We start from the raw sequence: 16,577 nt of genomic DNA, 5'->3' as shown, positions 1-16,577 counted from the left end.
GCAATTCATCAAGGATCCGCTTGAGGCTGGATCCGGATGTACCGGAACCCACATACACACCAATTCAAAAAACCTGATCTTTACAGCAGAGCTAAACATGTTTACAGCCTGGTACAAAGACGAGTGTAATCTGGATAGCTCATTTCGATCGGCACACACTGTAGGGTGGTGAATTTTTTTCTAACGTGGCAATTTTGAAGATATTGATATTACAAGTCTTCCAATGAGAGGCACAGCTGACTTGATTGACAGGCGGGAACACTGTAGCTGTTGGCTAGGAGACTCAAAGCCCGCCTCTTTACGTCGGCATTGCTCGACAGCAGCAATATGGCTGCCGTTGACGATTGACCTCAAAACAGGACTTCAGAAACAGATGGGTGACACAATGGATACTACGTCCATATTTTATACAGTCCATGGTTTGGACACACTCATTTATCTGTATGGGCATATGAAGTAATGTCTTTTGTGTACATTTTGATAGATTTATATCTGCCCTTAAATTAGAAAAAATGGAAATTTCTCAATTTCACTTTTGTGATAGCTATAGGCAAATTGTTTAGTATGAAATGTGCAAAAATAATTAAGTTGGCTTGACTTGACTAAAAAATGTCTTTCTTTCTTTCTTTCTTTCTGCATTATTATTATTATTATTATTATTATCATTTTAACCATTATTATTTGAATGATTCCTTTAACATGTATTTATCTTATTTAATTATTTATTTGTCTATTTATTTATTTATTGTATTGACCTGATCTTGTTAACGCTACCTTATTTCTAACTTTTTTTTCCACTATTAACTATTTTGTTAATTTTACTGTATTGATTTTATTTAATTTTTAAGTATTTTATTTATGATCCTGCCTTTTATAATTTTACCATTGCTGTTGTTTTCTGTCTCTCTGTTGTTTTGTGAAGCACTTTGGGCTGCATGTTTTTATGTATGAAAGGTGCTATATAAATAAAGCTGAGTTGAGTTGAGTTTCATTCTTTCTTTTATAAGTTATTTATTTTTATAGTAACAGATAGAGATTCAAATCAAATTAAAACAAATATTTGCATTTTAATTCAATGTCATAATATAAAGAAAATGTCAAAATTCCACTTGAATCAAACTTCTCAAAAAGTAAAGTTGTCAAAAATTACATCATGAGGGTAAAATTCAACTGTATTGACTGGGCAAAGTGTAGAAAATCCCAGTGTCATTGAAGCTGTTCTAAATCTTCGGATAACTTTAAAATCGGTTTTATTTTGTGAGCTAAAAGCCTAAACGGGAAACATGGTTGGAGCCCTATGTACTCATCTTGACTTTTTCACTCAGTTTTAATCGTTATTACTTCCGGGTACAGCTCTCCATTTAATTACCAGAAGAGGGCGCCATAGTGTCATAATTTTAGCTTGGTGGAGGAACCCCCAAAGAAACCTGACATGGTAACAGTAAAAAGGCAGAATAAAAAAAATCAGAGACACAATTCAATTTAATTTAAAATCCCTTCACTCCTACATTTTTCTTTTCTTATGGGTTGTTATTCATAGTTGTAATCAAATGTAATGATGGGTTGTCAGAACCAACAAATTTCTACTTGTCAGCCACAGCAACAAAAATGCCATTAGATTTTGGCATTTAAGTGTCTTTTGTCTTTTTTTCTGTGTCAGTCGAAGCCTTTGGACTGAGTCCTTCCAGTCACACTCATATCGTTTTAATATTCTATCAGTTCAAGGCAGAGAGTGGTGGTAAGAATAACTGTATGCTTCTGTGTCATATTAGAGCTTCTGTGGGAAACTTTATGTTTGTGTGTATTTTGGCATCCCCATGGTCAAAGTGACACCTTCTTAAACATCTTATATCTTTTCTGATGTCATGATGTTTACTCATCATGAATATTTATTGTGGAAAGAGTAAAAGAAAATATGAATTGCCTTGTCAGATACCTACCTCCTTGCAGCGGTTACCAGCACTAAAAGATACAATTTAGAACTTGCCAGTCTTTTTGCTGATGATATAGATTCCAAACCAGTCAACGACTCTTTATTTAACAGATATGATTAATTCAACCCTTAGTTAATGGAAGTAACACAGCTTCACTTATATGTGAGATAATTATTTGCCTTACAGCATAACGGTTGAAGAAAATAATTAGCTGTTCAAACACATTACAAAATAACGGAATTAATATATCTGTTTCTGTTTCCCTGCCCACTTTATAGGGTATGTTTATCAGAGCTATTGTTGTTGTTTTTCTGAGATGTTGTTGTCATTCTTTCCAACAGATTAGTAAGTGTGAAGTTTGAGAGACGAGTAGGCGAGTGTGCATGTCAAGGAACAAAAGTATAACAAGGCATAACAGATGGCAAACGTTTTACAGAGAACAGTCAGACACTTCGTAAACTTCGCTCCACACATACACAAAGGCATCTTTTCGCAAAATCTATTCTATCTCTGCAAATAAATTTAGAAGCAAGTAACAGACAGGGGGGGGGGGGGGGGAATTAGGTTTGCAGCTTTGACATAAGATCAAACAGGCACCCTTACAGACCTGTTCTCACCTGTGTGTAATTCAGGTGTCATCCATGCAGGAAGACCTGCTGAGATGCTTCCATCCTCACGTGTAGCTCAGCTTCAGCTGCAATAACACGCAATGTGGATGAGAAAAAAAACACAGAAGAACTAGGGAAAAATTCTCAAAGCCGTCAGATATGATAAAACCTCTGGGATTTTCTCCCACTGTAGAGAAGACTCTCAGCAGGATTATTCCTCAGATCCTTCTCTCAGTATGTATTACTTATTTGGATCAAAGTGAGACTTGAGCTGACTTCTTAGGGAAGGAATACCCGGAATATCAAAGAGACATCGCTCATTCTGCTCGAGTCCCTAATGATTGATTGATGACAATGTAAATCAGCATCAAGGGTTATCACAGTCTGAGTACAAGAATCTAGACTCTGTACATAGACCATCTCCCTGGGCCTCTACCTGCAACCACAGTTTTTCTTTGAAGTATCTTTGGGACCCTCTCCATATGAAGGACCAATTCTCTTTTGCCTCTTACATACAGTGGTGGACAGTAACAAAGTAAATTTACTTGAGTACTGTACTTAAGTAGATTTTTGAGTATCTGTACTTTACTTGAGTATTATTTTTTGGGGGAACTTATTACTTTTACTCCACTACATTCAGAAGACAATTATTGTACTTTTCACTCCACTACATTTCTATCAATGCTCTAGTTACTCACTACTTTTGCTTCGAAGTCAGCTCATGAATTTCCTTCTTTTCCCTGAAATCTGATCCCACGGTTGAAAGTGAAGCAAACACAGAGCAAATTTCACACAGATCAGGCAGTTCATGTAGAGGTGGTAATGATGGGTATAATTCTCCACCTGAGCACCCATGGTCATGTCTTCAGCCCGTGTTAGAGGTTTTTGAAATGAAGAATGATACGTATCGTGTGAAATGTTCTCCCTGTTTCCCACTCTGCCCAAACATACAAAAAGTCACTGCCCAACCTGAGAAAGCGTGTTGAGCTACGTAACATTTGTTTCATTCCAGATGAACATTTCAAACTAAGTTGTCTGTGCTTGGAGTAACTTAGTTTCTGTTTGTCTTCCGTGGGATAGTTTTCAGAGATTGCAAGTAATGGTTTCTAAATAAACATAATGTAACAGAATGTACTCCTTTGTATTCTTGACTGCATTTTATTATGAAAACACAATGTTTTGAGATTTGCTAAGAAGTACTTTAAATACTTCAGTATTGTTAAAAGCATGTACTTCAGTACTTTAACTCAAGTAATAATTTGACAGAGCAACTTTCACTTGTATTGGAGTAATATTTGACCAGGAGTATCTTTACTTTGACCTAAGTAATGAAGCTGTGTACTTTGTCCACCACTGTTTATAGTTCACCTCTGGGAGTCTTCCAAAGATAATAACGGAGGTGGTTTGCATGTAATTGGCATGTGTTGCATGTTGCTGACAAAAGTCAGAGTCTATATCCTATATAATGCATATAATAGTGAACACAGCCTGACCCCAAAGCAAACCCCACAGTAGTCAATAAATGTATTGATAAATTCAAAACTGTGTCACATTCTGTGTTCTAAATTCAGTCGTTTCCCAGTTTCCGTGTTTTTAATCACACAGGATCAGTACGTGTCAAGTATTGATTTAAACAGGGCCCAGATTAGATGAGGGAAAACTGTGTTGCAGTCTCGACTCTTCATGCATTTGCTGTAACCTAACACCAGAAATAATGAATGACTAACTCTAATGAGAGGCCAATCTTTGTCAAATAGAATATCAACTTGATCATAGTGCTACTTGGTATGTAGATGTAGTTTCACATTCTCATGCATGTAAATATAGCTGAGAAAGTGAAGAAGTCATTTTTGGCATTGCTGGCTTCTCATATATTACCCTGAAGCAGTCTGTGACAGTAAAATACGCACTAATATTCACCACACTACATCTTTTACTGCAGATGATATTCTAAATGATCAGTGCTGAACGCCTGGCATAGATTTGAAACAAGGAAGCCTGTTACATTCAATACTCCTATTTGAAGATTACCCAGAGTCCTGCAGGGCAATGATGTTTTAAATTCAAAGGGATGCAATAATAAGAAACAAGAGTACATATGTTTTTGCAAATATTCCTCTAGGGAATAAGTAGACAAATAAGCAACCTTTAAGGCTTGTGTGCTGTCATTTCAACAGGGTTTTCATATGACAGACAGTTAAGACATTTTCACATTAAGTCAGGTCAAACTGATGTATTTCTTTACTGACATACTGTGTGTTTCTTTTAGCATTTTAAGATCAAACAAATGCTCATTGAAGTGTCAGAATGTCCTTTGTGTGTTTGTCAAACTGAGGACTAATCAGTTTGTTTTTGTTGAATTGCATATTGTAACTGTTATTTGACACTCAGCTTTACACAGGTCATGTGAGGTTCTTGGCATTGGCTGTTCAATTTCCTGGCAACTAAAGAGGATTTCTGTCTCTATGGCAACCCTGGGTCACCTCAGAAGTCTTCTCCATGTTTTCTGTCACTTTCTGCTTCGACACACTAGAGCAGTTCCCACTCTTTCTCTACAGTAAGGAATAGCAACACGATCCCACAATGGATCTTTGTAACATAACAGTGAAGTTTTAGTTTCCCAGGCTTCCTGCCCTGAGCTGCCTGATCAGAGAGGTATAGCAGTAAGGAACAGAGGATGGTGGGAGGGATTCAAGGACCACCCCACCCCTCTTTTGTAAACACAAATAAAAGCAGAATCCATCCTGCTGTCTCTTTGGCCCTGCAGCAGGCCTCTCTCTGTCACAACTGGTGTGTCACAAGTGAAGTGTCTACACTGTCATGGCCTCAGTCCTCAGACATGTAGGCGACACACAGGGCCTGACCAGCAACACAGACTAACAACAGGAACTGCAAAGATAAAAAAAAATAGGCAGAGCACTGCAATGAGAAACATGAGGCTGTGTCACACAGGTTATGGCATGTTATATCAAAACAACAACAACAACACAAACATCTTCATGTAGCTTGTGTAGGCCATTTTGATCATTTATATCACATCATTTCCACTCGGCATATGCATAAAAATTTAGCATAATCAGCACCTGTACACTGCAAATAATCCGGCATTTACCAAGATTTAAATTCTTAGATTGAGACATGCTAGATAAATTACCTTGTTTTTAGAGTTATTTACTTATTTTCAATCTTTGTATGTATGGTTGAATCTTAAATTGATTATGAACATGTCTTTTTTTAATCTCAATTAGTCTGGGAATCTTAAATTGAGTGAATGACTATTAAAACAAGCTACATTGGTTGTCTCACCTGAAGTCTCATCAAAATAAAACTTGTTTCAAGATTGAGTAACAACTTCAAGTTGCTTGATTTAAGAATAACACATAAGGCATCTATTCAAGACACAGTTCAGCTTGTATCTTATTGATTGCTCATAGTTCTGCTGTGCAGATTGGTAATATATTTGTTTTGTTTTGGCTTTAAAGACTGTTTTAAATGTCTCGAAGTATGCATCAACCCTGAGACACTAATAATAGTGTTATATGATGTTATATGTTGTTAATCCTGACATTTATTAAATGTTGCCAGTAATCGAGCTTGCTGTTGAGGTTTCTGTAGAAACATTTAAGAGGTTTATTCTAAGAATAAGAACTGGTTTAAAGATTTTAGTTTTAGTTTTAAGATGGATTAGGGTTTATTTTATGATGAGCCAGCTTATATCAAGAAAAAGCGTAACCATATATTTTTTTAATAGTGAGTCATTTTTTACTTAAAGTTGTGTTGTTTTTGTTGTACCCAGGCCTTTATTTGCTCAAAATAAGTATGCAAAATAAATAAATGAGATTTTCTTTGCTTATATTAAGTATATTTCACTTATAACTGTGCTGTAGGAAGTTTGTTTTCAGGTAGTTTGAGCTAAAAAACAGCATATTCTAGTTATTTCCACCCTTTTAATACATTTTTCAGAGCCTGCTTATTTCTAGATTTAACAATCCAATTTTAAGATTTCTTGTCAAGTAAAATTTTCTTGCTGCATGGACAAATAATTTCACTAGTTTTAAGAAATGTTCACCTTGAATTAATGTTTTTCATCCTATAAATAAGCTACCCTTTTTTTGCAGTGTAGGGCTGGGGGACTGTGTATCTGTCTGACCTTAAGATCAGTTCACTGTCTGAGTAGACTTCCAGAGGGTGAGAGTGAGAGAGTCATATCACAGATAACTCTCTCTTGTCTAAATGCCCTTTAAGTAATCATCATATAAACAAGACCCACCACCATTCGAACAGCCCAAAACGTTACTTGTGGTGATATTTTTCATTAAATTTCCCATTGGATCAGCTTCTGGTGTGCTGACTTCATCTTATCCTTTTAAGGAAGAGTTATGATCCACTGATGATTTTAGTTGAGGATTTCAGGTGGGCCAGCTTCGTACACATTGAGGCCTTTGTGCAGCAGATGGAGCTGAAATGCAGAGGGCGTTTACAGTGTTAAGAGTTTGCAGGTTTGAGTCACCTCATTCTGCGTCAACAGCCTGTTCCCTCCTGAACTGAGAAAAATGAAGGTGACAGACAACAAACTGAGTCAGACTGTTAGAAAGACATACACATGCAGATGACAGTCTGTGTCAGGACGACGCGTTCACTCTCCCTCACTACAGTGCCTCTGAAGAGCAACTTGTTTTCACATTATGAATTCAAAAATTTGAGTTTTCACATAAGAAACATGTTGGGCCTATGTGAGTCCCATCACATACGCACAGCTGACTCTAATATATAACTCATTCAAACACAATATTTGAAAAAAAAAAAAAAGATTAGAAAGATATGCATCACTGTCTTACAATATGTTAAGCACATGGATGATCATGGATTATGAAGAAGTGTCCTTAGGATTGCTCAGCTGCTTTCACTTTCTGTTCATGGAGTATTTTGAAGCAGAAAACTTTTATATTTAATCTGTTCATGCCTCTGTTGGAATTCCTTCACTTTTTCATGCTTTCCGTTAAGATTAATGTCAAATGTGACTCTATCAGCACTGCTACAGGAAAAACAGAGGCAGAAATTAAAACTAGATACAAGGGCGTGCCTAGCCCTTTTGACTGGGGCATTAACACATGCAGAGGTGGCATGGAGTGTATGCGCAAGCACACACACACACACACACACACACACACACACACACACACACACACACACACACACACACACACACAGAACAAAAAAAATTGAGCTTTTTTTTAAAGACTGATTCCTCACCTGCATGCCTGTCTCGTTACCACATGGGGTGGCCGATAAGATTTCATGGTGGGCCTTGCCACCCCTCTGGACACGCCCTGAACTGGCTGCAACATAGGGTTTTAGGATTTGTCAGTACTGAGAGCTGTGCAGAAGACAATGTGTCCACAAAAGATATCAGTTTGCATCCAGAGATTGCACGTCTACACAGTACAACATCAGGGGTGTGTATTGTGTGTCATGCCTGAGCCAGACCTGTCACTTCACCAAGTCTCTGATCTGCATGTTGAAGATGTTCCCTCACAACCTCTGCAGAAATGTGCCACATCTGAGCAGTACGTGAAAGTAATGCAGAGGGAAAAAAAACGTGTGACGTTTCCATGGCAATATGGTCCAGAGATGAGGATGTTTTTCTTGCTCTATTTTTTACCTCTGGAAAAATGAACGATTGAACGTTGATTAAAACGTGCACTGCAAGAGGTCTAGAAAGGTAATTATGCTATTGTGATTATGATGATTATTTACGTTGTACATTGTAGGAAAAAATAAGTAAATGGTGGCAATCATTATTCAAATGGTGAATGTGTGTGTGTGTGTGTGTGTGTGTGTGTGAGAGAGAGAGAGAGAGAGAGAGAGAGAGAGAGAGAGAGAGAGAGAGAGAGAGAAGGAGAGGGCGGGGGTAGTGAAGGGGGAGGAGGACTGGTGGCTGACAGTACGAGGAGGCTCACGTGACAGTCTTTTAAATTCCTGTTTCCCTGCAGCGCAATTTGTCAGAGTACGCGCGGTGTCTGCCTACCTCCTCGCGTGCACGCATGTCTGCTCATCTGCGGGCACTGAAGGTACAAGGACCTGCCTTCCAGAAACCTTAACGCATATATCTCCTCTCCCTTCATCATGTTGTTGCCATAGTTTGGAGCTTCCTATTGTCTTTTGTTGTTTCCCGCTGAAGCCTTAGAGTTGACCGGTGCCAGGAGGAGGAGAAGAAGGAGGAGGACTCGAGAAAAAAAAAAAGAACTCGCAGAAAAACAGAAGAATGCTACACTGGATGGACTGCTGCTCATTTACTATATCTACCCTGATTTCTTTTTTTATTTTACATTAAGCAAAGAGCTTTTAAACAGTCGGGCTGCAGTAGTACGACACATTTCAGCTGATTCTCCTCAATGCACGAGTGCTAGAGAAGAAAGACGAAAAACGGAGGAACATTACGAGTCGGGGATCATCACCTAAGACCCAGTAGATTCCTCGTCCTGCGGGGTCTCACCCTAAAACCAGAGGGAAAATGTCATCTACTAAATACAAGAAGGATAAGGAGATCATAGCGGATTATGAGACCCAAGTGAAAGGTGCGGTGTGAGTGTGATATATGTGTGTGTCCGCCTCTGTTTGCATTGTTGTTTGCGACTCTGCCTGACCAAGACCCTGTTTATTAGTCTGCTTTTCTCTCCTTATACCCCCATTGGTCTATTCAGAGAGCAGTTCCTTTTTGATGAACCGTGACAGTCAATCCAATGACAAGAGCAAGAGAGTGCAGCAGTTTTTTTTCTCCCTCTTCGGTGTGAAAGGGTTTTTTTCATGAATTTAAAAGCAGACATATTGATTTTTTATTATTTGGCACAATAATGTGGTTAGTTGCTGGGTGAAAAGGATTCCTGTGTAGGTTGGAGCTCCTGCTGTAGGCTATTATTTTACCTAATTCTTCCACATTTTGGGGGGTTCTGTGGTCAGAGCTGTTGTATTTGGGAATCAAGTGGATGCACCTCAAACTGATCATGTGATAATTTGAAATATTTAAAGGTGTATAACAGTTAAGAATAGTCCAGTTTAATCCACAGCCATCTGATCTCATTCTTTCCACGTATTTCTTTTTGCCTTTGATTCATTGTCAGTGATTGGCTGTTTTCTCACTTGGCAACATGGATCAAACACTGTGTGTGTGTGATAGTCACCATACTCCACAGTCTCTCAAACTGTAACAGCATTTTACTCCATAAGCTGTTAAACTAACTGGTTGAATGGTATAGGCAAAGAATACGCACATTTGTGAATTATGAAACTGGATTAAGTGCTTTGTGGGATGCCCGTGGATCTTTAACAGTTTTCACCTCAGCATGGTGTCACAGGTTTGGCCAGCTAATGCTACTTTATCCATTTATACCAGTCTTTGCCTGCATATGATAAACTGGTAATGAAAACCATATAAGCACTGGTAAAAAGAAACAACAAAACATATATACGGTATTTGTATATGAGTGCCCATGCAGGCTGTGAACTGGGAAATACAGACCACCCTTATAACTAATCCCACTGTACTTGTTAAGAGACAGTTTATTCTGTTATAAGGTTCACACACTGCAATGAGCAGACATTTCTCCAAGTGAAGCTGGGGCTCAGTTTCAAAACCCCCAGACCCATTACAGCTCTCTGTCTCTCAGTGGGTTCACTAATGTTACGCCTCAGGGGCCTCAGCTGATCACCCTCATGCACCAGTCCAGACCTTCAGATGCTTGGGAGTGGATTTGTTGAATTTATCTTATCCTCTTTGTGTGTGCAGGCTATCACTTGCTGATCCGAAAGAGTCTCACTCACTCAGTCTCACTAATTTTTTTGTTTTTTTGTGGCATGTGCTGGTCATTCAGAAATGTTCTCTTTCCTCTTGGCCAAATTTTAAAAAACATTATGTATCATTAATGAAGCTTTGACCCAAGTGTGTCATGGGAGAGTTGCTCTTGTTTCTAAGAGTCAGGCCCTGTCTGCTCCAGCGTGCATTAGACAGACAAGGCCCTTGAACTGTGTGAGGAGGATGGATGGTAATTTATGGTGAATGCTGCTTGTTTCTCATTCACAGCTGGCATGTTGCATTGCCTGCAGACACAGACGGCTCTCCTCCTGACATCCACCAGCTCACAACAATGGCCATCAGTGAAGCGTAATGAAATTCAGATTGGGAAATTGCACCTGTCTTATTCTGAGTTATTGCTTTATGGTTAATGTGTACATGGCAGAGAGAGCAAATCACCAGTGGGTCATTGACTGGGTCATAACAGTATCACAGGGTTGCTCTATTATGCTGATAAAAAAAAGAAAAAGAACTTGGTTTGAGAAGTAGTTTGACGACAAAGAAGGCATGGTTTTGATTCATTATGTTTGCTTGAATGCATTGGCTTCAGGTCTGAAAGCACATCATAATGCAGAGTTTAATTCCTCTGTTAGAAGTGTGACAAACTACAGTGCTAATATCTTAACCCAGGGCCATTCATGAATTTTTGACAACCCCCCGAGGCCGCCTGCCGAAGCTGAGCTCTCTGAAGGACCTTGGGAGATGGTGTTCACTTTATTCAAGCTGTTCAGCAAGCAGATCCTGCATTAGCATGTCAATGGAAGTCGTTTGTACACTGAACACAGGGAGGCTGAGTGACTGAGAAGCTGGGACTCTATAGCCCCTTTCACACATACCCCCTTTACATTTTACAGCTAATGCATTCCAATTTTTTCTGGATTTTTTTTGTTGCACTTGTAGAAAACAGTTGGGGGGTTTGTAAGTGTCAGACATGCTCTCATAGCTCAAAATATATAGTTGGATGCAGGTGATGTAAGTGGGCACTGAGGTAGGGCATTCAGGAGAGGGCAGAGTCTTCTCTAATGGTGTTTGTTTTCAGGTTAATATCTCTACAAATATGTCTAAGGATGTTAACACCATAAAAAATCAATAGTAGACAACGAAATACGTACAACTGAGGAGAGCAGTAATAGCCCCGCCCATTCTCTTGCATTTACTTTTCTAGACTATAATTTGTTGAGTTTATACCATAGACAGTATAAAATATGGACACAGTGTCCCTGACGTCACCCGTCTGTTCCTGAGCGCTGCTTTGAAGCCAATCGGTGGCGGCCATATTGGAAATGCAGAACCAACCAGGCAGAGTGTGACGTAAAGAGACGGAGTTTGAGCCTCTTAGCCAACAGCTATGTGTTCCCGTCCGTGAGTCAAGTCAGTCATGTCCTTATTTGGGCAAAAACTTGTAATCTTAATATCTTCTGAACCTTCGTGTTAGAAAAAAATTTGCCCCCCGTACAGTGTGTGCCGATAGAGAGATTAGATCGCCTTTTTTGAATTTGTGTCTATGTGGTTTCCGGTGTTTCTGCAGCCAGCCTCAAGTGGATTCTCGATGAATTGCAGTTTATAAAACTTATGCATGGGCTTCACTCTTTTGAGACCGGAGGTTGCCGCTTGGTTTATACAGAGGGATATTTTACTGGAGTGCTGGTAGGGAAACGGTTGCATAAGCTCTATTCACACATACACAAAACTACCAAAATCTTGGTGAAACTTTGAGAGTGATGACGTGTATATCATGAGACTGGTGTAAACCTGGTAGAGCTACATGTAACAGGATGAATGAAATACCAGAGGTTGAAGACGGAGAATCATTTTCAAGATGAGAACAGCAAAGATATCTGCATACGTACCAGTTTACACAGCATTGGTACAAATGCAAAAACTGTCATTATAGCATAGGTCTCCGTTGCCTTGTCCACACTCATGTTATAAACATTACGCTAAGTTTTCTCAGCATGCTTTGATGTCATCTCCTACCTCCTAAGGGTCATGTCCTCCTGTCCATCACCCCCCTCAATAAACAAGGAAGATTTTGCGCTAGGAGGAATGTGTATGAACAAGCATCTTAGGAGCTCAAAAAATGTCAAGTAAATTTCAGGAGTTCAGTGCAGAGGCTTAGTTTGTAGCTAAATACCATGAGGGTGTTGGACTCAAGGCTCTCTGCCTCATATGAAGCCCCTTTATGGGGCCGCTTGTGGAGTGCTCAACCATCAGTAGCTGACGTTTACAGCAGAGGTTGCAACACTAAAATATAGCTTCAGTATATTTTAATACTTCCACATAAGGAGGACAAGGATGAATGGAATCTTATGATATAAATATTACTGCTTTAAAGCTCCAGTGATCAATAGTGAATGAGTTGGTTTAAGAGGGATAGAGTAGACAGTGATAGAGGTGGTGAGGACACATCACCAACAGGATAAAGCTTTGAAACCTTGGATGACACCAGTAAATGTCAAGACATGAGTGCATCCAGGCTACACTCTACTGTCTTCACAGCTCAGTTTTATTAGATTAGTCCAGTGTTTACATCTTCGAGCAGCACTGTACTTTGACCTCAGAGATAGCAGGGTACCTCTTCTGTTGGCTGTGATCCCTGAATGCTGCTACAGTGCAGCACAGTTTCTGCTTACTTTCACATTCAAGCGTGCTGATCCTTTAGTACTTTAGTCACAAATAAATCTGCTCTGATGTCTTATATTAGTGATAGCTCATGTAAAAAGCCATATATGTGACCTATTTTTTTCTGATCGAACCATTCAGCTGACTCTCTAGAACATAGAGTTCGTGACCTGTAAGAGTAGTCATTTCCTAAATGTAACCACAGCCTGAGTCAGTCCCCGCCACACCAGTTCTTATTCAGACTGACACCATGACACCCACACACATAGACGGAAATGCATGTAAATGAAGAGTGTTTGAGAGGAGGCACACAATTTAATGAAAATTACTTGAGACTACTTTTTTTTTTAAATGCTCCCCCCTTGAATACTACTTTTTTGATCAGAGACATAAGTGAAGGCAACTGCTAATGGAGATGTTTCAAAAAGCCCTCCAAATGATCACATTTATGTGCCCAATGGCGACCACACAAAAAAACAAAATCAAGATGAACCAAAAAATGACACATTGTTTTAATACCTCTGATTGGGTGTCTTTTTTCTGTTAGTTGTTAATCTCAGTTTATTCCTTCCTGTTAGACCAAACCCTGAACCTGATTAACCTCTCCAGGGGATGCAATGAAAAGCTGAAAGTACTCTGATCAGCCTACATTTCTAACACATTTTTAACAAGATTACCTAATGCCTTAAACACAAGGTAACCCAAGTTGACCAAATATTACATAATTACACACATCTTCTAAGGTAAATGGTTAAGACATGATCTCCCTATTAGATTTCAGTCAACATAGTTACAGTGAACGTCTAACCCCTAATCTGAATAATGAAGATCGGGGTCACAAACCTCACAAATAATTGCTTAGATAAAGAATGTGCTTTGCACTGTGCTGCTCTTCCTCTGACTTTAAAAAGTGTTGTTTTCCTAGTTAAATGCTGATGAAAATTCTAAGTGACATGAGGTGTGTCTCTGTTTGTTGTTGCTCCCGGCTGCAGACAGCTCTGCTGAGCGAGATAAATGCTCAAAGCAGTTCAGGGTTCACAGTGTTTTTAGCAAAGACATAATGATTACTGAACGCAGCCTGTGGTCTGTTTGCACTCTAAAATACCCAGGGCTAGTGATGTTAATGCAGGTTTGTTATTGGTACTGTGTGTGTTGCTCAATTGTTGCTAGAAATGTGTCTCATGATCAGAGCTTAATTGTAGCCTCCATGGTGCGATTTGGTTAGTTAGCTATTAACACCCTGCTGGGCAGCATGAAGCTGGCTCTGTACAAACTGACATGTTGAGGCTTTGAGAAATGGTCACACTGACTCAGCGGCTGACGATCCTCCAGCTGTCAGCTTGTTTGGAAAAGCTGCTGCTGACTGAGAGAACATTGGCACATAAAGAAGATCATCTACCAGCTATTTACCCAGAATAATCTTCAGGGGGACAGCTTATTTATTCTTGAGGTCCAATCAATTTTGGCCTTCGTTCAGAGATTGTTTGTTTGTCTTGCAGGGAATGACTAGTCCAAAAACAAAAAAATGGCAGCTGAAGTTGGTTTGCTGCTGACTCATTGAAGATTGCATGGCTTCATACGATGTCATTCTATTAATAATAGAAAATCCTTGAAGGAAAGTTTGAGATTTTGGAAAATACACTTCTTCAGTTTCCTACCAATAGTTAAACAACAAGACTGACAACTTTTATGTGTATACTTTAAGCTTGAAGCAATTTCCAGCAACCAGTTCGCTTGGCTTAGCTCATCATTGAAAAACCAAACAGGAGCAAAAACTAGCATTGCGTCACATGGTCTTAAGATTAAAAAACAAATTGACACATCATATCTTGTTTAAATGTTTGGTTAGGAGTTTTTTATCTAACACTAAGTCCTCTTTATGTTCTACAGAAGCAAAAGAGACCATCCGCAACAAGAGTGATCATTTCTAGGTAGTTAATTTTAGTGTCCATAACCTGTGCCATGGGGTAGGTGTCAAGGCTGCTGATACTGCCTTGGTTCACCTTTACTAGGGATATGCGTGTCAAGCTGTCTTAATAACTCTTGCTAGTCAGCACCATAATTAGTGGTGTTGAATAAATTATTAAACCTTTTTGTAGGGTGTTTTGAAGCAACTTATTTCTTAGTTTTTTAGAGAGAAATTCAAATTCCGTCTAACCAACGTGTCTAAAAGTAAAAAAAACACCCAGAAAACAGTCAACATTGAGCATAATGAATTAAACTCTGGTGAAATTGTTATATGCTAGTTTAACTTGACACAGCATACATACAACTTCATCTCCATTTTAAAGAACATAATACATAATTTTGGAATGCCCAGAGACAAGGTCCGCTTCATCCCTATCTCCTCACAAGTCTGCTTCACCTCAGCCCTGCACAGGCCAAAAAATCCAGCTCTTTACATCCATAGGACTGACACCAAATTTTCCATCATGCATGCTACTCCAATGCGACATCCTGACATCCAGATATCCAGACATCCCAAACAGTTGTGTGACTCAAAAATCAGGTCTCAATACACACATTATATGCCCAGCCTGACAGAAAACGCTACTTTGCGTATAAAGGACAAGATCAGCAGGAGAGAGGTAATGCTTGGATCTCAGGGGGCACCAAAATCTCAAGTGTACAGATTTTAGTTAATTTACTTATATTTGTACCATATGACATTTTATTTAGAAACTTGAACAGATTTTTACAAAATATGTTTTTTCCCCCACTGGCACAAGAAACAAATAAGTCCTAATATCCCTGATAACTGTCACAGTTTTACATCTCATACAGTATCCAAGACAGTCCACTCTTACCATATAGTACCAAGTTAGTCAAAAATATCCAAGAGATCCACTTGGGATTCTTATAGACTATATATTAAGACTATTTATTAATGTCACAGCACCATGCCCTCTGCCATCATAAATCATTCCGTTGTCCTTCAGTTCTCTCTACATTGCCGACTGCTCTGGGTCTCTATCAGCTCAGTGATGAATGCAGCTGCCACCTGTTAAATTGAGAGTTTGTTCTGTCTATCTCATTATGGTTTGAGAGATAATCAGTCTTCTATTAGATGGGTGATCTACCAGGCATAGATTATCTTTTAACACAGTCTCATAATAGTCCTTCAGATTTGTGTGCTGTACTGATGACACAGAGGTCCATTTAAACAGAAAAACTGTTTGATTTGCTTGCCTATTTGGTGCCAGTCAGTACATGTTTCCCTTGTCATTTCATTCATTCGTCCATGCTGAAAGAAATTTCATCCCCACTGTCTCGGGAACTTCAGCTTTCAACACTAAGTCCAATAATGCTGAGGGACCTAAATCTAGTTACAGAGCTGTTGCACTTAAATATAATCTAATTTAGGAGTCTTATTCCAAATGGTAATGTCCTCTTAAAAACATCTGTTGGCTTGTACTGTGTGATACACATATTGTATGCTATTGCTTTTTTTGCTGTTGGAGATTTATAGTGATTTATAGCAAGCCAAGGTCCCATCAATCACATTCACAGGTGGCCATTTTCCACTAATGTCAGTCGAAGGGTAGAATGCTCAAACGCTGA

At 39.1% G+C, this 16,577-nt stretch overlaps 1 protein-coding gene and 1 long non-coding RNA gene across 2 annotated transcripts in view; one reads left to right on the top strand and one right to left on the bottom strand.

Annotated features, from left to right (window-relative positions):
- Nucleotides 1-5,232: 5,232 nt before the first annotated feature.
- On the bottom strand, nt 5,233-8,141 carry LOC117818797. The gene is made up of 4 exons (XR_004632400.1): nt 8,030-8,141; nt 7,796-7,881; nt 6,813-7,001; nt 5,233-5,431 (listed from the first exon to the last, which is right to left on the bottom strand). It is a non-coding gene; the product is annotated as an uncharacterized LOC117818797 (long non-coding RNA).
- A 33-nt stretch (nt 8,142-8,174) lies between these two features.
- Nucleotides 8,175-16,577, top strand: part of srgap3 (SLIT-ROBO Rho GTPase activating protein 3) — a 78,144-nt gene continuing 69,741 nt past the window's right edge. Inside the window, exons 1-2 of the mRNA XM_034692620.1 lie at nt 8,175-8,264; nt 8,536-9,120. Coding sequence (XP_034548511.1) covers nt 9,057-9,120 — 64 coding nt within the window. The 5' untranslated portion in view covers nt 8,175-8,264; nt 8,536-9,056. The remainder of the gene's footprint in view (nt 8,265-8,535; nt 9,121-16,577) is intronic.

This window comes from Notolabrus celidotus, chromosome 1 (assembly GCF_009762535.1).
Source record: "Notolabrus celidotus isolate fNotCel1 chromosome 1, fNotCel1.pri, whole genome shotgun sequence".
In the NCBI taxonomy this organism is placed as follows: domain Eukaryota; kingdom Metazoa; phylum Chordata; class Actinopteri; order Labriformes; family Labridae; genus Notolabrus; species Notolabrus celidotus.
Note: the sequence above shows the minus strand (reverse complement) of the source record. Positions and strands in the feature narration are given on the sequence as shown.